At 41.7% G+C, this 24,835-nt stretch overlaps 1 protein-coding gene across 3 annotated transcripts in view; it reads left to right on the top strand.

The window, feature by feature from the left end:
* Plekhm3 (pleckstrin homology domain containing M3) overlaps positions 1-24,835 on the top strand; it is a 169,282-nt gene that overhangs the window by 39,943 nt on the left and 104,504 nt on the right. For all 3 annotated transcript variants that reach the window (XR_015047129.1, XM_021171504.2, XM_029477337.2), the window contains exon 4: positions 24,266-24,411. Coding sequence is in view for 2 of the 3 variants with exons in the window: in XM_021171504.2 (XP_021027163.1) it covers positions 24,266-24,411 (146 nt within the window). In the remaining variant the exon portion in view is untranslated. The remainder of the gene's footprint in view (positions 1-24,265; positions 24,412-24,835) is intronic.

Here is a 24,835-nt window from a genome sequence, read left to right as displayed (position 1 = left end):
TCTTTCTGTCTTGGTTACTTCTCTGCTCCCCTTTCCTCCCAGACACAGACAAGCAGGTAACGAAGAGTTAGAATTTTTTTAGTACAGGCTTTGGAGAGATCTATCTTTGGGGCCAGCTCCCATCCCTTCTGGGGGTAAGACAGAAAACAGTAGATAGAACAAGGGAGAAAAGGGATTGCACGTGCTTTCTGGCAGTTTTTAACGTGTGGGAATGGTTGTCTGGAAGTAGTGTTTGCTCTACGATTTTTCCCCCCTCAAATTCTTTGCTCAATTGCTTGAAGGGAAAAAATGTCCTTATACCAATAGCATTTACATGTTGGGGGAGGGGAATTTGGAGGCAGAAACAAACCCCTTTTTCAGTGGCTCTCAGTTCCTGAAAAACCAGACTTGATTACTTGAAGATCAGATCTGGCTGTTTGTTGGTGTAACTCGGGACCTGAAGGATGCTGGAAGCTGTGGGAAGACGACCAAAGGCCTCCAGGCAGATAATTAATGCACCCCCACCTTATATATGCTCAACCAGCTAAGCTGAAGATAAACCCCTAATTTAACTCTGTTACAGCTGCAAAAACAAATCATTTTAAGCCCCCAGGAAAGCAAAATATGTTAAACAAACAGTATCGACCTCACTAATACCACATGGCATTTCGTGTGATAAATGAGGGCATATTTCTGGCAAGTGCCTGTTTTATGACATCGTTTAGACATAAAGGATACCTTCACCCTAGCAATACAAGCATCCCCGATAGAAAGTATAGAGAGGTTAATTATTCATTTGGTAGCTACCAGTTTGGAAGTAAGCAACAGTTCTTTCTGCCTTGGGCCTCATTTACTTACTGGCCTTGAAGTAAATCCCGTAGAGTGGTAGTTGCTGAGAAAAAGAAATTGAATCTGATTGTGTGTGTGTGGATCTCTTGGTTCCCAGGTGCAAAGAGGAGCAGTTACGCATTTTACTCTTAGGGGGGGAAAAGTATAAATATGTTAGGGAAGATTTGATTTTACCCTGTGCAAAAAATTAGGGGGTAATTTGGTGTACCATAGTGGCAGGTCTTCTAAGGAGATGAACTTGGAAACCGAAAGGAAGAGGTTTTTGTTTGTGTTTGCTATCCTTTTATTTACTGCTGCTTCAGATTTGTCTCCCTTTTGGTAGGAATGGTAATAAAGATTTATTTGATTAGTGTATGGGAAGGTAGAGAATTAGAGGAAGAAAAATGCAAATATATATTCTAAGCCATAGAATCAGCTTGAATAAGTAAAAAGCACTTAATCTGATGTTTCGTTGTCATGTCATCCACATTATCTTGTTACTGTTTTGTGTTGTGATTTCTTCTACAAAGGAGAGCTCACTAGGGTTTTGTGTATGTGCATATGCATGTCGTGTATGCACTAAATGGCTAAATTTTATTTCTCTAACCTTGAATGTGAACATAAATGTTGCTTGTAGTAAAAAAAATCTTCAAGTAGAATTTTAATTTTAATGTTCATGTCAACAAATATTTAGAAGGGAGAGACCATATTTATTTATTTATTAAATTTATTAAAAATTTATTAAAAACTTTACATGTATTACTCACATTCTCCCAGGATCCATGGGATATGTAAATGTGTAGGCTGTGCCCTCCCTCCAAAGTTGTGCAGAAAGCCCCTTCCCTCAAATGCTAGGTAAAGGTATTGGAGGGAACGCTCGAGAGTGCGTGGGAGGCCACAGACTCCCCATTGTGATTTGAAAGCTGAAGAGTTAAAATGGCCTTCCATTTTAACTCCCATTTTAGACTTTGTTTTTAATCTCCTCGGGGAGAGTCTCCTTGGCTTTTATTACACCTACAATAGTTGATACTGTATGCCCATTATGCAGTAGAGACCATCTGAGGCACAAGAGAAGAGAAGAGGTATGGCCTGGCCTGCCCAGGATTTACTTGGTTGTTGATTGAGGACACACAGAGGGAAATGAGGCTATTAGATATGAGGTCAGGTCTGCTGTGCAGTGCTTGGTGTTTAGGAAGACATCTGGCATCTAGCCTAATTCCCAACACTGTGAAACAGGGTTATCAGAGGCCACAGTTATGTTATTGTGTGAATGACTAGCAGTGTTTTACCCAAGCACTGCTGACTGGTAGGTGCATGTCAGTCTACAAGGTTGTCCAGGAAGATTTCAGAGTTTATTAAGGATAAACACTCAAGTCCTGCCTGGGTTTCCATTCTTTTACTGCGAGTTCGATCCCCCTGGATAAATCACTTCATTTCAACATAATCACATCCACCTTATTACTTTGAGTACAGATAAAATTTGAATTTAAGGGCTAAGGACAGGGCCTGGCACCTAGTAAGGCTAGCTTTTATTAATATTTGCCTACATATGACAATTGCCCTGATAGAGATCACATAAATGTACATACTACAGTTACAGCTATTAAAAAACTGAGTTGGAAAATTGCAAAAAAAAAAACTGAGTTGGATCATTAAGATGTAAAATGACAGAACTGAGCAAGTCAAGCTAGAGAAGTGGCTGAAGACAAATGAGATGAGACTTAGAGTGATGGGTACCCAGTCTTGTACTCATATTCAGAAAGTTGACTGCAGAGATGGAAGGCAGAATAAACCTGACCAGCAGTAGTCCATGTAGGCATACAGATGAGGCAACTTGGAAGCCAGCATTGGGTCTGCTTTGGCTCTATCAAAAGCAGTTACAAAACACCCCCCCCCCCCCACCTCCCAATGATTATCTAACTGGTGGGCAGCTCAGCTGGTAAAGCTCATGACCCACAGGTAAAAGGAGAAAACAGACTTCTAACTTCCAAATGTGCTCTGTAGCTCCAATACCCTTCACATGAGTGGATCCGTGCAACATAAAAAAACCTCTTTTTTTTAAAGAGAGAGAGATCCTTACTGTCCTCAGTCCTGGCTGGACCACATCTGGAATTTTCAGTTACAGATGTTGTTCTTCAAGAGTAAACACCCAGCTGAGCGTGGTAGCGCACGCCTTTAATCCCAGCACTTGGGAGGCAGAGGCAGGCAGATTTCTGAGTTCCAGGCCAGACTGGTCTACAGAGTGAGTTCCAGGACAGCCAGGGCTACACAGAGAAACCCTGTCTCGAAAAAACAAAAAACAAAACAACAACAAAAAAAGAGTAAACACCCACATCTGTTGATATAGATGGTGAGGATACTAAAATCAGTGTACACATGTGACTAGAAGAGGGAGAACACATGTTAGTGTTGCATATTTGAAAGCTGCCACTTACAAAATAGGCTCATTTAGTATTGTTCCATTTGACTTATGTAACAGAACTACTACAAGTGGGTTGGACTTCCTGTGGCCAAGGGAGAAAATAAGCAGAGGCCTGTCTAGTGAGATTAGAAAACCTCGAATTTCAGATGTCAAGATACTTAGATTGAAGGCTAGAGAGATGGCTCAGAGGTTAAGAGCACTGGCTGCTTTTCTAGAAGTCCCGAGTTCAATACCTAGCACCCACACAGCAGCTCACAGTGATCTTTAGCTCCAGTTCCAAGGGGTCTGGCACCCTCATAGGGACGCTGTGGACACCAGGCATACAAGTGGTGACATGCACCAACACATCATACACACAAAACAAAATTAAAATACAAACATTGCTTAGAAAGACACTTAGATTGTGTGAGTTTGTCTCTCTGTAGCACAGATGTAGTAATTCAGGCCTTCTGCAAGTGTTTATTGAGCCCCTACTAAGTTCTGAGCACCATGCTTGATATACAGAAAACAAGACAGCCCTATTTTGTGTAAGTGATTATAACACAATTAAACTGAGATCTTTAGTTCTTTCTACCCCTACCCCTCAATGTTCTTGCTCTATAGTTTCTTTTATCTCTCTTCATGTTATTTTTTTAATCTCTCATAATTAGACATAAATGAGATCAATGTTTTCCATTTACCTATCATCCAATAAATCCTTTTTCCTTTGGTAAAGAGAACTTACACAGTAGGAATATCAATTGGGAAAGACGGATGATGGGAATCCTTTTCCTGGCTCTGATGTCTGTCATTGTATAAATTACTCTACTTTCTGTCTTTTTTAGAGTCTAAGTTTCTAGGTCTAGGAAAAAAAACCCTTATGGGTAGCAAGAATATGAACACACACTGAAATAGTAACATGAGCCTATGAAGAACAATGTTATATAATTTGTATTTTAAACTATTTCACATCCTGAAATTCAAGGAGATTTGATCACTTTATGTAAGTAGGCCGTTTGATTTTATAGGATATAAATTTGCCTTTTTGATTTATTCCTAGTATTTTCATCACAGAAGTCACATGTATCTCTTTGATATGTTTCAGAAGAAAAAGATCATTTTGAATTTCAGAAGACAGGGATCTTTTGATAGACCTTCCTGAACTTCATAGGCATCACTGTGCTTTTTTTTAAGCTGTTCATTTCTCTGAGTCTTTGTTGCTATACTTTGGTCTGGAAAGTTCTTGTCGCTTTTTGTAGCTTCCTTTTTGGCTAACATTGTTCTCATCACGTGTTCGTTTCTGCTTAAACTTCTGAAGAAAGTGTTACTAGACGGTTGGACTCCACATTGAGTTAAAAGTTCCTATTTACTGACCTTCCCCTGGGGAAGAAATTGGTGTAGGTGTGGTTTTAGGATAGACTGGGTAGGTTGAGACCCTTCGTAATTCCTACCTAGGATCTTTAAATGTCTGAGCTTCTCATGGACGCTAAGAGTAAGAATTCTTATTCGGGAGGCTTCCTAAGATCTGTCTAAGGCAGAAGCATAATTATATAAAAAGTTGCCTTCTTTTATAGTTTTTGGACTTAGGCTCTCTCTATGTATTTCAGGCTAGCCTGTAACCTGTAATTCTTCTTCCTTGAGCCTCCTAGGTCCCTAAGGGTTACCCCTAAACTTGATATTTAATGTATCTGTAGATAAGGTAATCTAATAGAGCAATACCAATTTATTTCTTGAATTAATTAAAAAAATTATTTAATTTTTGGAGGAAACATAGTTGGTCCTAGAAGTTGAACTTGTGGGGGGTAACTTAAAAGTTAATTTTATAGTAGGAAATAGGACTTTATGCCCACGTGTCTTTCCACAATGATTAATGCTAACACTGAGGATGTTTTAATGAAATCAAATCAATAAAAACCCAAAGAGCACCAAGCTCCTTCTCTTGTTTTGGATGGAAATTAGGGCATGCTAACAAAGCAGTGGACCCTAAGATCAAGGGCGGTGGCTATGGATATAATTCTGTATTGTACCTACTCTGTTGTATCTCGAATGTTCTTTCTCTCAAGTCTTTCTTGGCCATCTCTACTTCTGTTCCTTCCTTTTTCTCCTGTTCCAGGTAAAATTAAATATTATTCTCATAAGCCTTCCTTGTCTTCTCATGTGGACCTCTGTTATGGCTCGTGACTTGTGTCTCACTTTTTAGAGGAAAGACCTTAGTGCTCTAAGATGCCTATCAGAGATCTGTCTACCCCAAGGTCTATCAAAAGATGCCTTAGAATCAGGCTTGTGATGTGATGTGAGAAGGACTGTCTGGACCCATCCTATGACCTATTGAAGTTACAACCCCTGAGGCTTTATTATGATTACATTTCCAAATTAACTACATGTATATTGACATGGAGAAAGTACTAACTAACCTAGCTATAAAATGTTCTGTTGTTGTTCATTTGGTTTTTCAAGACAGGGTTTCTCTGTGTAACAGCCCTGGCTGTCCTGGAACTTGCTCTGTAGACCAGGCTGGCCTCTGCCTTCCATGTGCTGGGATCAAAGGTGTATGGCACCTGGTAATAGAATGCTCTTAATAGGTAAATCAAACCATCCTTTAGTTTTTCCTAGGTTTTATGAACATATTCCTTTAAAGTGTTTCTTCTGTATATGTTAAGCATTTCAACCATGAAGGTATTGATTTCCTGAAAAATCACCAGGTTTTCACATCACCCTTTCACGATGGAAGCATTCATGATATTCCAACAGGGTTCTAGGCTGTGATGAATTTAAAGAAAGTATGGGGATGGTTCTAACTCTTTACCTACATTCTGGCTTCATTTTGTCTGACAAGCATAGTTAGTATTTGAATTTTGAGGCAGCCTTTTTTCTCCCTTAAATGATTTGCCTCCAACTCCAGCATCTGTCACTCAGACTGCCGTCCACACGAGCTCCTAAGTAGCCTTGCATTCTAACTTTCCCGTGTGATATGTCAGTTGCCATGAGTGTGAGCATGTTAAAGTTCAGCTTGGCCCTATTTACAGGCAGTCCTATTTACAACTTTCAGTTGCTTTCCACTTGTAAGTCTTGAATTTCAGCATCCCTATTGCATCTTGGCCTGTCCACTGGGTTTCAGACCCTTTGCCTAAGTTCTAGCACTGGATTCATTATTTTCCTTAACATTTGTACCCGCTCCCAAGTTTTCAAATGGCCAGTTGATTCTCTCTGGAGAGTGCGGCTCCCAGTGCTACCTAAACTCATATTTCAGGTCAGTGTCCTCAAGTCCTCAAGAGCACTTTTTGCAACCCCTCAAACTGCTTAGGACTTTCTAAATCCCCTCACTGTAATGCAAGCTTAGTGCCCTTTGCTCAACTGCTATTCACAATTGAGATTGTAAGATTTTTTGTGTAATTGTTTGCTTAATGTATGTTTCCTGAATGTGGCTGCAGATATTGCCCTGGCAGTTGCTGTATTCTTCATGTTCATCGCCATCTGCCTAACTCTGCATCTGGTGCAGTGTAGATGTGCACTGAACGGTTTTGGTGACCTATCTGGACCTTCCTTCAGCACTCCCACATTGGCTTTGCTGCTCTCCCACCATTTCTAGGGATCTCAGACACGTTCACCACTAAATTGTCTAAGTTGTTTAAAATGTTTAGTAAATGATGCTACTAAAATCTACTCATGTCAAACTTGTGATGATTCTGCATCTTGCAGCTTCTAGGCACTTCTGGGTTTTCAATACGTGACCTCAGAGCTTTGCTGTGCTAATATGAGGGATAAGCATGTAACATTTCCAAATGTGCTTAACCTGCCTTCATGGACTAGGGGTTCTCAAACTTGGGTTGCCCCCTTCTGGGAACTGCATTATCAGAACTTACTTGACACGTGTGTACATATTCTGTTTCAACTCAGTTATTCACTGCGGTTCAAGTATGACACTCAATCCTTCATAAGACTATTCAATTTCACATGCCAGCTACAGTTGTCCAGGACCACTGGGGTACATTCACTCTGACTGGCTCTAAATGGTCAGGGGTTCTCGTACTAATTTCCTAGAGCAACCAACAGAATTCAGAAAAGAGCTACACTTACAATTAATAGTTTTATTATAAAGAATATGAATCAGGAGCAACCAAATGGACAGTCTGTCTGTTCTTCTTGGAGAATCAGAGTGCATCACCATCTCATCACATGATCTGTTCAAAGTGGAACTTCATAGCTATGCTGTACAAAATTGCTGTTTGCACAGCAATTCCATGACATAGGTAAAGTAGGTTGATTCATCAGCCACATGTTTGAACTCAATCGTTAGCCACTCTTTCTAGTGACCAGCTCTCTTCCTAAAGCCATTGAGTGGCTTTATTACTATAAACCCAGGTGTAATTTAATGGGCTCACAAGTAGCAGAGGCATTTGTATCATTTAGGGAAAATTCTGGCTCCCTGCCAGAATCCAGGGATAAAGACCACACATGTTATTGTATAGCAGTACAGGGTAGTATATAACCATTTCCGAAACCAAAATGGCACCTGGCTAGGAGGGGGATACGTGATGTATGTGGTTTCCCCTTAGGAAAACAAGTAGCCCTCAGCATTCACCTGTTCCATTGTTTAAATCAGCCCGCTTTCAACACTGGCTGTAGCTGTCTAGGAGAGGAGATTTTGGATGGTATCTTCTTGGCCACTCCTGGGACCAAATTGCTTCAGAGTCAGGCTAGAACCTATCAGCTTTATTCTGTCCACCTCCTGCAACTCCCCAGAGCACCAGCTGCTTTAATGCAGATACCACTCTCAAGTTTTACCTTAAAATGGTGTGTTTAATTTTTAATATGTACAAAATAATGAGCTAAATTACTTTTCTCTATTACTTTTAACTGAAAAGAAAATCTAATTTGCTGTGTATACACCACAGAAACTAGGGTTCCAAGATTTTAGATGTGGATTCGAAGCTATTTCCCACAAGACTAGAAATCACATACACCAAAGCTTATGTCTTCCCCGTTTAATTCATATGGGGCTGAACCAAAAGCCTTGCTGAAAGTTACTGTCCTTTCAAATCACCAGGCCTGTGCCTCTGACTTAGAGGATCGGACTTATCTTGACAGTCTTGATCTCTTTTTCCTATTTCATCAATAAAGATGTCTTTCTCAAGCCCCAGACTCTTAGAGACCACACAGAATAATAGGCACACCTGATGTGTGGCTGGGAGGCATCCAGACTTAGTGGGTATGTAATAAATTAGGAGCACAGAAGCATGGTCTCCTACTGGTAGCCTGCCACTGACTTACAACCTCAAGCCAGCCTTTCCAGTCTTGTGAGTCAGCACCATCAACACTTTGTCCTGGGGGGGGGGGGAGGTTTAGCTACTTTGTCTGTATACAGTTCATGTATTATGAAATTCTAGCCAAACCAAAGTCAAATATCTTTTTTTTTTTTTTTTTTTTTTTTTTGGTTTTTCGAGACAGGGTTTCTCTGTGTAGCCCTGGCTGTCCTGGCACTCACTTTGTAGACCAGGCTGGCCTCGAACTCAGAAATCCTCCTGCCTCTGCCTCCCTAGTGCTGGGATTAAAGGCGTGCGCCACCACGCCCGGCTCAAAGTCAAATATCTTTTTTTTTTTTTTAATTTTTAATATTTTTATTACATATTTTCCTCAATTACATTTCCAATGCTATCCCAAAAGTCCCCCATAGCGCCCCCCACTTCCCTACCCACCCATTCCCATTCTTTTGGCCCTGGCATTCCCCTATATTGGGGCATATAAAGTTTGCAAGTCCAATGGGCCTCTCTTTCCATTGATGGCCGACTAGGTCATCTTTCGATACATATGCAGCTAGAGACAAGAGCTCCGGGGTTCTGGTTAGTACATCATGTTGTTCCAACAATAGGGTTGCAGATCCCTTTAGCTCCTTGGGTACTTTCTCTAGCTTCTCCATTGGGAGCCCTGTGATACATCCAATAGCTGACTGTGAACATCCACTCCTGTGTTTGCTAGGCCCCGGCATCGTCTCAAAGTCAAATATCTTAACTCAGCAATACTGTACCACTGTATTTTTGCCCAGAAAATATGGGGAGGTTCTTTGGTGATATCTTAGATAAAGAGAAGTCTGTAGCCTAACAAAGGATGGGCCACCTTTGGGAAGATGCTGTTTTTCATCCATTGCTAGGATGAGGGATTTTAGTTTGAATAAAAGGTGCCAGATAATGCCAAAGGTTTCCTGGCATCTCCTGAAGCTACCAATAATCCTACCATCATGCACATGCCAGTTGCTTTCCTCTTTCCTTCCCTACCTTGAGTAGATGCTTTCTGTCCTAGCCATGAACCTTAAGGAGTTTTACAGGGTTCACAAGCAGTGTGTCTTCCTTTTTCTTTCAGACATCATAAAGAAGAGACCGTAAAGAAGAGATTGTATTGTTTAGAGATTACATTTATTATTCTGTAATGAACCCCTAAGTTAGATTCATTTATGCATCTGGCCACAGCTGGAATCCCTGAGATAATACCCTCTTACTGCAGTAGGCAGAATACCAGCTCTCCGAGGTCAAGTGGAACATGCCAGGATCCTTCTTTTAAACTCACTTGTTAGGGAGATACCTCAGATGGATGACATTTGCCACCAAAGGAAAGTCTAGTGATCTGAGTTGGAACCCCAGAACCCATGGAAAGGTAGAAGGAGAGAGCCAGTTCCCTACAGTTGTCCTCTGACTCCTGCTCCTGCACAGTTGTACACGTGCCCCCTCCCATCACACACTAATATATAAATATTTAAGAACTAATCAGTTGGATACCTCATTTCTCTGTCTGTGAAGAGTTCTGATTAGGAGTTGGGAGAGAATTAGGGATTATTATGCTAAGAAATCCCTTTCAAATGGCAAAGGGGGGACCAGAAAATAGGTATTTTCTACTTATATAGGCAGTTTTTAATTTTCCCTACCCTATTAAATAAAAAGATTAAATAGCCTTGCTTTAATACCAAACATTTAGTTAAAATATTAGCTTTGGAAATGGTCATAGATGTATTTTAAGAGGAACAGGAAAACCTAGAAGTCATAAAACAAAGGAATAAAGGAAAGAAGCAAGGCAAGACAGTCTCCAAAACTGATAAGGCATATGGAACTTGGTGCGGGATGAAAATGAGATCCAAGTATGGATTAATAGGAACCTGATGAAAGTCATCTTTTTCCATTTTGAGACTGTCTCTAGTACTCTTTGGGTCCACTCTCATGACTTTAATTTTATCAAATTGTTGTCATTACTGAAATAGCTCAAGTAGGCATTACTCTGAGAGATGCTGTCAGGGAAGAAGAAGGAAGATTGTGTTTTAAAGATACTGTAAAGTTCAAAGAGATGAGACCTCATGCAGTATGAGAGAAGAGAAGCAGTGTTAAGAACAGGGAGAGACGTGAGGGGAAGTAAGAGGGGCTGCCATGCAACACTACATGTGATTAAGCCACAGACTGAATGGGGCTAATGCAAGTAGAGACCTCTAAATCCAAGCTGGAAGAAAAGATAAGGTCCAGAGACAGGGTAGAAACAGCTTGTTTCTCAGATAAACAGAAAGGAGAATATCAACTTTTAAGCTGCTAAAAGGTTGTTGACCTTTGAGACCAATCCTAATAGAAATGTAACTAGGAAATCACACAGAGAGAGCTAGTGGTGATTTAGCAGAACATTAATTGCCAGGGGAAGGCCCTGTAGAAAGAATGTAATTGGAGCATACATTGGCAAGATAAAGTGTTTGGAGCAGGGCTGGGACTAAGAGAAGGTGAGCCAGGTTCTTGTTTTAGTATGGGATCTTCCAGAAGACCCTCGTGATTAAGATAAAGAATACTTTAATATAATATCCTCAACATGGAAAATAATGCTAAAGGTCCTGAATTTAGAGACGGGTCAGCATTACTATTTCTTCTTTGCTTGGGCTAAGCTCATTTCAGAGGAACATTCCAGTGAGGCAACTTATTTAGTATACATCTTTCTCCAGCTCTCAATGTGTAAGTCCTAAGCAGCCGAGCCTAGTCTTTGCCTTTTACATACTGAGTGAGGTGGGCCTGATCTGGACCACAGGACTGCAGGCCTAGCGTTACAATATTGTCAAAGGGGGAGCTAAGCTATGCTCACAGAGCAGTAACCCCTGTGGCCAGTGGTCTTCAAATAAGAGTCCTTAGAGGACAAGTGAGTCACCAAAAGGATTAATTTGTGAAGAAAAAGCCCCAAAGTTACAAGCAGGTTGTCTAAAAGACAAGGGCGCAACATAGACCAGGCCTCTTTTCCTTGGCCCTTCTTTACCGAGCATCGTGAGTCATTTTCCTTGGGTAAGAAAGCAAAGCCTGTAGACGGGCTGTCTCCATGCTGGTAGACGCTACAGCCCCACTGGCACACGCACAAAGTGAGCACAGAGACCTCGGACTTTCCTCTCCTGTTTTCACTGGCGCAGGTTTTAGCAATGATGTGTCTGTCAGTTTAGCCCAGGTGATGCTTTGTTGTAGTGGCCTGGTCTGTGCAATGTCACTTTCTCTCCAAACTACCTGTTTCTGACTCTTAGAGCCCCCGACTGCTGCTGGGGGCTCAGAGCATCATGGTCATTTTGACAGACCCTTGCCCATACTTTCACCCTCCTCTATCTGTTCCCAGGCCAAGGCCCAGTCAAGTTGAAAGTGGTGTAAGGGCCCAGCAGGTTCTCTCCCTATCCGCTCTTGTCTTAGCAGTGAATCCTCTCAGAGGACCCTGCTCGAGACAGCCCTAACCGACCTTTTACCATTAGATCACCCTGCCCGAGCAGGCCCTCGTGTGCTTTAGCATTCCAAGTTCTTTGCCAAGCACCTCTCCTTGCAGTGTCACTAGGGTGACTGGAGCATGTGGTTTCCAAGCATGCTCTGGTTTCTGACTTGAGTCGTTACTGACATGACTTTTTCTAAAATCCTTTCCCCTCAAAATCCAACAACCAGAAGTAATTGGTAAAGTCAAGTCATTGACTTAAAGAGGAAAACAAGAATGGAAGAATTGCTACATTTGGACTGGTTTAAATACACTAGAAGATGAATTGTAACCTTTCATTATGAATCCTATCTTACACTAATATACAGCCCGCCACTGAAATGTCTCGTAGGAAATGAAAAGGAACTTTACCACTCAGATCATGTCTTTTGGAAGTGCAGATCTCTCCTAGGTCTTTCTATTTACAACTCAAGGCAGATATTTAGTAGATGAAAAGCAGTCAGACTCCCTAGAATGGCACACATTATTTGCTTACTCCCTTAGCAAAATTCAAGATTTATTGCCTTTCAAGATAAATTTTGACTAAATATTGACTTTAGGTTCTCAATCATTGTTTGCCTGAAAGACCAATAAATCCTGACACCTCTCACCATGAGTTGGAATCGACTCAGTATTTATTAATTTATTTCATATAGTTTATAATTAAAACAGATTTTAACTTAAAAATTTTCACTTTTATATGGTAGTGTTTATCTGCATGTATGTTAGTGCACCACCTGTTCTCAGGGCCTGTTGTGGTTAGAAGAGGGCATCAGAGGCCATGGAGTTGGAGTTGGGAATGGTTGTGAGTCATCCTGTGGGAGCTGGGAATCAAACCTTAGTCCCTGCAAGGGCAAAAATGCTCTGAACTGCTGCTCCATCTTTCTAGCTCATGATTTATAATCTTAATAACAACATTCCACAAGATTGGACAAATACTGTAGAATTTAATAAATTTATGTTTTCAGTCAGCAGTAATCAATCACCTGATATGTGATATTCCCTTCATTTCTTAAATACAGTTCTTACACTACTATTAGTACAGTAAACATATTGCACATCAAAACTGATTCAGCTTTGAAATAGTCAATACAAAAACCTACCCCCCAACTAGAAAACTCAAGCCAAATGAAAGCCTCACCTAACAGCTTACAGCATACTTGAAATTTGTGATCCTATTCAGACAAGAAAAAAAAAATCCAATGGCTGACTTTTTTGGATGCTATATTTCTGCAGATCAATCAGTCAGTCAATACACAACGATAACTTGTAGGTAGCCTGTGTTTTGATGGTTGCTGTCTGCTGGTTCCAGTCTCCTCATCTCTCATATAGTAGATATAATGGGCACCAAACTCTTTCAGTGCATCAAGCACAGTACAAGTACTTTACAAGTAACATTTGCCACATTGCTTGTGTTGAGTGGAAAATTCCTTGGATCAGTGCATGCATCCCCCACCCTCCCAAAGGAGTTATTCACTCCTGTTATATTCTTAAGGACATCGCTGTGCTAGCAACAGCTGCCGTCCATTCTGCAAGTGCCAACTCAAGTTAACCTAAGTGTGTCAACCATGGTAGGGACAGTTTCTTTCCAAGCCTAATTTATGCTTTTGAACACGTGTCAGGCCTCAGACTGCACAACAGAACTTTATGAGCCAAGTTCTAGCCAATAAGTAGCGACATTTCCCTGTGTATAATCTCCCAGTGCTGTAAAATTTGTAGACGAACATAAAATGAAACCCACCAGACAAAAATTATTCTGTAATAAACAGAAGTGACTTTAGGATAGGTTTAGAAACAATTGGTGAATATGTTTTAGGGTTGTATTTAAGCCTGTAGAGCCTCTCCCAGCTATAAAGGTCATTTTTTAATAAAATATTTTCCATTATTCATTGACAGTTTTATACATACATATAAGGTATCTTGGTCATAGCCCTCCCACCCACTCTCCTTCTCCCCCCTCCATGGACCTTCCAACTCATTCCCCTCCTGCCTTTATCTTCTCTCCCTTCTCTTCCCTCCTTCCCTCCTTCCCTCACTTCCCTCCCTTCCCTCCCTTCCTCCCTTCCTCCCTCCCTCCTCCCCTCCCCTCCCCTTCCCTCCCTCCCTCCCTTCCTTTGTGGCTCAGTGAGTCCAGTTTATTAGTGTTGCCTGTGCCCAGTGGGTACAGAGCCATCCATCCAGCAGAGCCAGCGCCATGAAGAAAATGGACTCTCTTTTTCCCAAGCATCCATCAACTGCCAAAAACCTGTCAGCCATGGTTGGTGCTTTGTGAGTGCCTCCCCTATCCATACTGGAATGCTGACTGGCTTGATACTGTGCAGGTCTTGTTTATGTAAACCCAGCTGCTGCTAGTTTCTGAGTACAATGGCCAGGTCATGTCCAGAAGCCAGCATTCACAGCACTCCTCCCCATCCTCCGGCTCCTGTGTTCTTTCCATCTCTCCTTTCTGTGATGGTTCTTTAGCCTGGGGGGTGGGGGTGAGGTATTGATATAGATGGTCCATTTAGGGCCGAATGCTAAGCAGCACTTATTCTCATCGTTTTCACCAGTTTATGAGTCTTTATACTGTTTTCAACTGCAAAAAAAAAGTTTCTCTAACTAAGGTTGAGAACAGCACTAGTCTGTGAGTATAAACATATTTAGAAGACAGATTGATAACACTAGTAATTACCAAAACAATAATAGGTTTCCTCATAGGTTCCATGACCTCCCTACCCATAGATTGTTTGTTTGTTTGTTTTTTGTTTTTTTTCGAGACAGAGTTTCTCTGTATAGCTGTCCTGGAACTCACTCTGTAGACCAGACTGGCCTTGAACTCAGAAATCCACCTGCCTCTGCCTCCCAAATTCTGGGATTAAAGGCATGCACCACCACACCTGGCTCTTTTTGTTTGTTTGTTTGTTTGTTTTGGTCCAGGTATTCAGTACCAGGCATAAATTTCCTCTTGTGGCTCTGGCCTGAAATCCAATCAGAAAGTGGGTAATCACCCCTGCCATAACAGTCAGGCCGCTTGTATCTCGGGTATTTCGAGCTTCTGGGGTAATATCCCCTTATCAGTGAGTGCATACCATGTGTGTTATTTTGTGTTTGGGTTACCTCACTCAGGATGATACCCTGCAAATCCATCCATTTGCCTAAGAATTTCATAAATTCATTGTTTTTAATTGCTGAGTAGTACTCCATTGTGTAAATGTACCACATTTTCTGTAAATATTCCTCTGTTGAGGGACATCTGGGCTCTTTCCAGCTTCTGGCTGTTATAAATAAGGCTGCTATGAACATAGTGGAGCATATGTCTTTTATTACATGTTGGAGCATCTTCTGGGTATATGCCCAGGAGTGGTATTGCTGGGTCTTCCAGTAGTACTTTGTCCAATTTTCTGAGGAACTGCCAAACTGATTTCCAGAGTGGTTGTACCAGCTTGCAATCCCACCAACAATGGAGGAGTGTTCCTCTTTCTCCACATCCTTGCCAGCATCTGCTGTCACCTGAGTTTTTGATCTTAGCCATTCTGACTGGTGTGAGGTGGAATCTCAGGGTTGTTTTGATTTGCATTTCCCTGATGACTAAGGATGTTGAACATTTTTTTAGGTGTTTCTCAGTCATTCGGTATTCCTCAGTTGAGAATTCTTTGTTTAGCTCTATTCCCCATTTTTAAATAGGGTTACTTGATTTTCTGGAGTCCATCTTCTTGAGTTCTTTATATATATTGGATATTAGTCCCCTATCTGATTTAGGATTGGTAAAGATCCTTTCCCAATCCGTTGGTGGCCTTTTTCTCTTCTTGACAGTGTCCTTTGCCTTACAGAAGCTTTGCAATTTTATGAGGTCCTATTTGTTAATTCTTGATCTTACATTACAAGCCATTGGTGTTCTGTTCAGGAATTTTTCCCCTGTGCCCATATCTCTGAGGCTCTTCCCCACTTTCTCTTCTATTAGAGTCAGTGTATCTGGTTTTATGTGAAGGTCCTTGATCCACTTGGACTTGAGCTTTGTACAAGGAGATAAGAATGGATCAATTTGCATTCTTCTACATGCTAACTGCCAGTTGTGCCAGCACCATTTGTTGAAAATTCTGTCTTTTTTCCACTGGATGATTTTAGCTCCTTTGTCAAAGATCAAGTGACCATAGGTGTTTTGGGTTCATTTCTGGGTCTTCAATTCTATTCCATTGATCTTCCTGCCTGTCACTGTACCAATACCATGCAGTTTTTATCACAATTGCTCTGTAGTACAGCTTGAGGTCAGGGATGGTGATTCCCCCAGAGGTTCTTTTATTGTTGAGAATAGTTTTTGCTATTCTGGGTTTTTTGTTATTCCAGATGAATTTGGAAATTGCTCTTTCTAAATCTATGAAATTTTGACAGGGATTGCATTGAATAGGTAGATAGCTTTTGGCAAGATGGCCAGTTTTACTATATTAATCCTGCCAATCTGGTACAAGTCACAAACCCCATGAAACTCAAGAAGAAGAAAGACCATAGTGTGGATACTTCTATCCATCTTAGAAGGGGGAAACAAAACACCCATGGAAGGAGTTACAGTGACAAAGTGTGGAGTAGAGACTGAAGAAATGACCATGTAGAGAATGACTCACCTGGGAATCCATCCCATTTACTATCACCAAATCCAGACACTGTTGTGGATGCCAACAAGTGCTTGCTGAGAAGAGTCTAATAATAGCTCTCTCCTGAGAGGCTCTGCCAGTGCCTCACAAGTACAGAGGTGGATGCTCACAGCCATCCATTGGACTGAGCATAGGATCCACAATGAAGGAGCTAGAGAAAGTACCCAAGGAGCTGAAGGGGTTTGCAGCCCCATAGGAGGAACAACAATATGAACTAGCCAGTACCCCCAGAGTTCCCAGGGACTAAACCACAAACCAAAGAGCACACATGGTGGGACTCATGGCTCCAGCTACATATGCAGCAGAGGATGGCCTAGTTGGACATCACTGGGAGGAGAGGCCCTTAGTCCTATATAGGCTCTATGCCCCAGTGTGGGAGAATGCCAGGGTCAGGAAGTGGGAGTGGGTGGGTTAGTGAGCAGAGGGAGGGGGAAGGGGATAGGGCAGGGTATTATTCAGAGGGGAAACCAGGAAAGGGGATAACAATTGAAATGTAAATAAAATAACCAATTTAAAAACAAAAAACAAAACAGGCCGCTATTGGGCCAGTGAGTACATCTTGCCTTGCAGATCAGTATTGTATGCAGGACCCAGCACTGGGTAAGACTACTGATGGAACACAAGTACTCCCATGCTCCAACAGCCTACAGAGTACCCTGTGGCACTGGGAAAGTCAGTCAGAAGGAGGACATTTTCTAGTCAGTTCTATGACTAGCAACCAAAGTGTGTGATATCTTTAGCTATAGGGCCTTACCATTTAGTTTGTTATGTTGAACAACCAAGGACGTTGGCAGTAGCCTGTGTTGTTTTGGAAGCATCTGGGAGCAACCAGCTATAAAGTTTTCATGCCCTAGAAAGAGAATTCACTACCAAAGTATTTAAAACCTTAGGAAGGATATAAATTTAAACCTTTGCAGTCTAAAATGGATCGATAATTTTAACTATCTCTTCATATTAGTAATTATAGTGGCAAAAGATTGAGTTTTCCTTTTGTTCCTTAGTTTTCAGATGCTTATGAATACTGTTTGTCTTATAACAAACCACATGAACATACTCAGTGTTATGTTCCATGGCCTTCATCTAAATGTTCAGTGTCTTAATGTGTTCTATGGTTAAATAGATTCCCTCCTCTTTGTGGGTTACTGACTTGTTCCAGAGACCCAGAGGTAATTTGGATATTTGAGACAGGAAAGGGGTTGAGTCAGTGATTGTATGTAGGTGTTTTCAGATTCCTTTATTCTCTGAACCCCTTTTCATTCTGCAAGTAGGACTGCAAAGGGTCATTTCTACCATGCTAATTGAGCTGTGTTGGGTAGCCACTCCTTTCTGCTGTGCAGGATACAACGCTAGGGCCCATGTTTGTTTTCCTTCAACTTTATTTAATGCCAGCTTTACATTGAAAAGATTGCTCATGCTTATATTAGACAGTCCTTCATTTAAACACTGCCTATATTTTGGCTAATCCCAGGCTGGATAAACAGAACATCTCATTTATGCCAAATATAGCAAATATAGCAGTTTTTTAAAAAGTATATATTCAACACAAACTTCTTGTTGTTTGTTTGTTTTTAGGATAGACTCTTACTGTGTAGCCCTAGCTGTCCTGGAACTCATTATGTAGACCATGCTGAACTCACAGAGATCTGCCTCCCAGGTACTAGGATTTAAAGCGTGTATTACTACATGCCCAGCTCAACACTGACTCCTACTAGTAGATGGTTATAGACAGTAAGCTAGGGAAGCCACGTTGTTTATGACTTTACTCCCAATTCTGGACGTTTCTTTCTTCAGCACCTGATGTAGGGTAGGGGTCAGACCCAGGACTTTCAGCCATTCTAATCAAGGGCTCAACAACAGAACCACATCACTGGTCTTTACCACCCCTAATGGTTGTACAATAACAAGTCATTGGACCTCTGCTTCATTTGGGGAAAAATATAGTCTCAAGAAAGTCCAGACCTTGAAGCCACACAGAGCTTTTAAACATAGAGCTTGTTTATGGCAGCTGACTGGATCCTGCCAGGACACTGCAGGGAAAGAAGGATGGAGAGCCCGTTCCACAGCCTGGTCGTGGACGTTGCATTCTGTCCAAAGCTATGGAAAAGAGGCTGCTGGGAAACTCTTCAAATTCCCGTCTGCTTTTTCCTTTCTCTCGATCCCTTTTTAAGGACCGGGTCTTGTATATACATACTCACGTGATCCTCTTGCTTCAGCCACTGGAGTGTTGGGATTACAGATACCATGATATCTCAGGTAGGCTTCTTTATGGTTTTGTTTTTGTTTTTTTTCTGTTTTTACAGAGAAAACGAAAATGTATTCTCTTTGTCTCATTCTTCCCTTCCTGTTTTAGAAGCTAGGGTCTCTAAATGATAGCCCAGGTTAGCCTTGAACTCCTTCCTGATCCTCCTGTCTCTTCCTCCCAAGTGCTGGGATTATACACCACCACCCTCAGGCTTTTTCTCTTCCCTTTTTGCAAAAGCTCTTACTTCTCTTTCATCTTCTTGTTCTATTTCTTATTCTTTAGGGCATTTCTACCGGCTAAATACAAAGCAAAATATTGCCATGACCTTATGGAAGTGTATGCATGCTCATGTTGCAGGATAGACAGTGGCTTGGAGTAGCTAGCACTTCCTTGGTGACATAGCCTCACCTAGGAATGGGCCCAGCCTCAGCTCTTCTCCTTCCCTGGCGGGCCTCTGGGTGCCCTGGTCTAGGGTAGGCAACATAAGTTGACATCTATTAAGCAAGGAGAAGGCTGTTGGCCGATGCTCAAGACCTCAGCCTCAATAACTCCATATTGCAGCTGGCCAAGCTAAGTAGGTACATTTGTGAGAAGAAAGATTGTGCTTTGTGGAAAAGTATGCCAGAATTTCTGTTCCAAGCCTAGATAGACTCTTTTGGATGTCTTAGTAAAGACTGTTTGCGAAATGGGCTGTATATGCACCAAACAGGGTTCTGGGTAAATGGTAACATTTGTTTCCAAAAGAGTATCAGGGGGAGCTAAACTCTTAGAGTGTGTGTTCATTAAAGATGTGAAGTGGGGTGGGAAGCAGAGGGGAAAAAAAGGCCAGTGAGCTCTCTTGTGAAATACTTTTTTGTTCTTATGAATTGAACACTCTGAAAAGTTTCAAAAAGAACCTGAGAGAATGCGTTTGCTTTGATCTGACATGTAGAGTGTCCCCTTCCACAAATGCCCTTGAATTTAGAAAGTTATTGAAAAATCTGTTTGAAAGTACATAAAATATATGTAAATAAGCCCTAATTAGTTATTTCAATTAATTATTGTCTGTCTACTTTTCAGCTCTATTTTCCCCCATAATGTTGCTTTTCAGGGTCCACTTTTGGCACTCTTGAAAAAAATGTTTCTTAACAGTCATTTTTAAGAAAGCACACTTTCCCCTGTTGAAAACCTCACACACACAATGATAAATTAAAATCCCAGATTGTGCCTGTTTGTGAAGAATTGCTTCAGATGTTTTCAGTTCATGACCTGCAGTATGACAGTAAAGGAAATTTCGCTGTCAATCAACAGAGCAGGGTTTCCTTCTTGAAACAAATGATAGGTACTGCCTGGAAGACAATAGCTTTATATCAGGTCAGTAGCCTCTTATCTTCCTCCGGACCACCCTGTCTCTTTCAAAGGAAAGTACATTGAAATCAAGGCTAAAGAGCTTTAATTCTCTCTCAGCTGAGCAGGAGGCTTCCCAGTAGTACTGAGAGCTCTGGGGATCGCTGGGTGTAGAGCTCTTGCAGAGCACATGCAGATCTTCAGCTCCATCCATTCTATGGGGATACACACTTCTAGACTGGGCTCAGGGTTCTTTTCCACAGTGAGGTTTAGAAATTTCCATAGTGATGACCAAGAACTGAAACTATCAGTTTTGGAAGACATGACAATATAATTTGCACTGTCATTTAGAGCTTCAAGGAACCAGCCCCAGCCTTTATCCATCAGAGTCCCTGGAAAGGAAGGGAAACATGCTCATGAGAAATATGGATTTGGGGGTCCTACCCCGACTATACCAAATCAGAATTGTTTTGGGGAGGGCTCTACATTTGTCACAAACAGCTAGAAAACTTGGATGCTCAACTGAATTTGACTGTCCACCGGTCTTAGCTATCCAGTTTATTTTATTATGAGGAAGTAGGCCTAGAGAGTTGGATGGGTCAGGTTCACATCATGCACTGGACAAGAGTGCTCCGTGCTCCAGGCTTCCAGGGCTCTGGATTAGCACTTCTCTGTACACCAAGTGTTCAAAGTAGTCTCCAGCATGCAGACAGGTTGGAAATGACTTAAGAACTGAGCGGATAGCGTGATTCCACAGAAAGCAGTGAAGGCTCCAGGACCACAGGTAGGAGTTACAGTGTTGCCCACATCTAAACTAAAACCCCAGAGAGCCTTAGATGCATTCTCTCAGCCCTCTTCCTTACCTTCTGTGAGCTCAGAAACCTGTGTGGAGTTCTGAGAGTGTTGAGCTTGTCTCAGTGGCACATGTAGTTGAATATCCACTTAGGGCCTGTGTGCCCAGTTGAAATAATAAATAATTTTAGACTATATGTTTTCTTATGCATATTTCTATATGCAAATTTGTTTCTTAAAATGTTGCATATATATGTTATAGGACATTATAGTAAAGTCATTAAAATTGCAGACTGGCAAGCCTATTACTATCTATTAGTATCTAGGAGATGCTTACTAGTATTTAATATACACCAAGCAATTGAAACCCCAAACTTACCTAATTAATTTTTTCAGTGTTCTATGGTGGGAATTTGCCTGTAGCGATGATCCTGATTTCGTGTTGCAAGGTTAGTCACCTCCTAATCCATTAGGAAGATCAAATTCTGTTCTGCTTACTGCTCTAAGGTATAAGTGGGACCTGGGAGAATGGAGCTGATAAATAAGGCAGACTAAAGTCTCATACAATAGCCAACTCTATTCAGGGCATCAGACAACTTATATGGAAAAACATGGTTTTCCATAGAGGCGTAGAAGTAAATGACAGTAGCCATTTGTGATGCGTAGTCTGAAGTAAACCCTTCCTATCCACTACACCTGGGAAGAGTAAACAGACACTGTCTGAGAACAAGTCTAGGGTCATAAAGAAACTCGGGCCACAAGTTTGTGTCTTGGTTTCTTGGAGTTTTCTCAAAGCACTCAGAAGTCTTCTCACACGACTCCATTCTTGATTGTGCTCTGCCACTATGTATTTTCAGTGTTTACTCAGTTTGACTGTCTGCTAATTATCAGGAGCAGGAACGGGCTTTAGAATAGGCACCATATTTTAATAGGAATAGTAATGAAAGCAGGCTACTTGAGGAGGCAGGCAACAAGGTTCAAAGGATCAATTTTGGGAGGGGTATAGGAAATCAGTCTTTTATATGTAGGTGTGTTATATGTGCCAGAGGGTTCCTAGTTTATCGTGCCTTGACATAAACATTTATTGGTTGTCTACTATGTGTTAAACTCTCTGTTAAGTGCTGAGGTTAAAGTATATCTGAGAAGTTTACAGTCTGCCTTGCTGGAGAGGCTCATAAAAATGCATCACAGTTCAGGAGGCATGTGCTCAATGCCAGGTGAATAAAGCAGTCTGAGTGCAGCAAGTAGCATTCTGGCGTTTACTACCCAGGACGCTGACAGCATCTCCTCCAGCAGACAGAAGCTCCTGTGGCCCTCATCGTCTGCCCAGAGTTTCTCATTCCTCAGCCAGCCTCAAAAGTGGGCCCATAATGATTCTGTTGCTACTCAGGAGTTAAGAAAGGATAATAATTTTAAGAACTACAAGAAGTGGGAGGGGGAGGTTGGGGGGAAGGGCACGGGGGACTTTTGGGATAGCATTGGAAATGTAAATGAAGAAAATACCTAATTTCTAAAAATGGAAAAAAAAAAAAGAACTACGAGATCTACTTATTGGAGTACGCCACTAGGAATTTCATGTTTTAATCCTCTCTGCTGATAGAAACAGGATTAAGTTCTCAATACAAGGATATCCCGTGAAATGGAATGGCGATTAATGCCATCTTATTTGTGATGGAAACTTTTAGCTTTGTGGTATTCTCACAGAATTTTTATGTAGATCTTTGTAGGTAGGCAGTTTGTATTAAATAAATGTGGTTTTGTAACGGTAATGGGTTTTTAACACTGCCACATTATCCATCATCACAGTCATCATCATCACTGGAGGAGTAGCTCAGTTTTATACTTAGATCATGAACTTGTGTCAGATCTCTTTCTGTATTTCTGACACCCAGCCGCGAGGAGTGCCACCTCATGGGAAGGAGTTCTACAGTGAGAAATGTAAAGACACCTCAGAATAGTGATGCTGTTTGCAGAGTATTCATCAGCCTTGCTGGGCTTCTGAGGGGTAGGATGCTTGTGCCAGGGTTTCTGTGTTAATAAAAGGAAACCAAGGCAACCTGGTGTCTTTGGGAGCAGGGCCCTGGTTATTGCCAGGTGCCCTGACAGTGCCTGGACAGTGCTTATAGAGTCAGGAAACCCCCAGGAGAGGAAAAGGGCACGAACGGTCAGTCCCCTACCAGCAGCCAGTGGCCTTGGTAGCCGGCAAGGCTTGTTGAGGCAACAAGCACTGAAGGCATTGGGAGAAGCTGCTGTGTCTGCTGTGTTGAGGGTGCAGAGAGCACAATGGGTAAAGGTGGATGTGGAAAGCTCTTGGGCTGGAATAAGGTTATATATCCAAAGGAGAGGCATAGGAAGGAGTGCTGCAAAGGTAGAGAAAGTCAAATCCAGACTCCACTGACATTTTTCAAGCAAAGAAATGCTGTGTGTCGGTTTGCAGTCCAGCTGGCACCAGATCCAAGCTCTACCTTTGATTTGCTGAGTAATCTCTCATAACACATTTCACATGGAGAAGTCCTTCCTTTCTTCCTCTCTCTGTCCCTACCTTCCTTCCTTTTCTTCCTTTTATTGTTTTAATTTTTTGTCTTGGTTTAGTTTTGATTTTCTTTTTGTGGACAAAATGTCAAGTCCCACAGGCTAACCTCAAACTTGATATATAGCCAAAATGACCTTTAACTTCTGATCCTCTTCCCTCTGTCTTTGAAATGTCTCTAGATGCACGTGTCACCATATCACAGTTTTATGCTTTGCTGAGGGTTGAACTTAGGGCTTCTTCTATGCTCGGCAAGTATGTCACCAGCTGAGCTATATCCCTAGCTCCTGGTCTTGTTTCTTTGAGACCGGGGCTAGCTACGTTGCCTAGGCTGCTTGGAACTCTGGATCTTACCATGTAACTGACACTGGCCTTGAACCCCAGATATGTGCCCCAGGTTCTGGGACTGCAGGGATAGACCATATGCCTGGCTCCAGGTTTTTCATCAGTAAAAAGAGGTCTCTTTTCTCAGAGATGTATGTAAGCCAAACAAACCTATATTAGAAGCTCCCAGCTAAATATGTAGTATGAATTAGTTTCTGAAGAAGAAGGTGATAAAATAAAGGTAGCGTCGTGGAGAAACTGCTCCCTGGTAACCATGTGCAGAAGAAACTGAATCAGAGAAGGCTAAGGACAAGGTTCTAGTTAGGTGACACAGTGTCTGTTCCTCAGGAGGGCGACTCTCAGTCTTGGAAGGAGGGGACACATTGGTCCATGTGCTGTCTGCAGCTTTTCTCTGCTACAGACGCCATTGAACTTAAGGGCTGTAAGCATCAGCAATCATTGTCTTTTGCCTTGAACAGGGTGCCAGCGATCTATTGGTCTCTCTAACGGAAAGGCCAAGGTGTGCAATTACAGCGGGTGGTACTACTGTAGCAGCTGCCACGTGGACGACAGCTTTCTCATCCCAGCACGCATAGTTCACAACTGGGACACCTCAAAATACAAGGTAGGTGCCAACCTTGGGTACACTTAATGGTGGCAATTTGGGTGTTTGTAGGTGGATTTTAAAGATAACAGAGGCAAATTTGATTAGATAGTATTATAAAAACAAAACAAAAATAAAAAACAGGATCTCACGTTGTAGTTCAGATTGGCCCCAAATTTACATTCCCTCTGTCTCTAGTTGACAGAGTTGAGCTGATAGACACGTCCCATCCATCATGCCCAATTGTACCACCAGACTTTATCTAATGCTTCTTACCCATCTCACTGTTTAAAGAGTTTTTTATTATGATTCTTAATTTCTTTCTTTCTTTCTTTTTTTTTTGGGGGGGGGAGGAGGGGTTTCCAGACAGGGTTTCTCTGTGTAGCCCTGGCTGTCCTCCAATTTACTCTGTAGACCAGGCTGGCCTCAAACTCAGAAATCTGCC

Source organism: Mus caroli, unplaced genomic scaffold (assembly GCF_978045245.1).
Source record: "Mus caroli unplaced genomic scaffold, Mus_caroli_1 scaffold_1, whole genome shotgun sequence".
NCBI lineage: Eukaryota > Metazoa > Chordata > Mammalia > Rodentia > Muridae > Mus > Mus caroli.
Note: the sequence above shows the minus strand (reverse complement) of the source record. Positions and strands in the feature narration are given on the sequence as shown.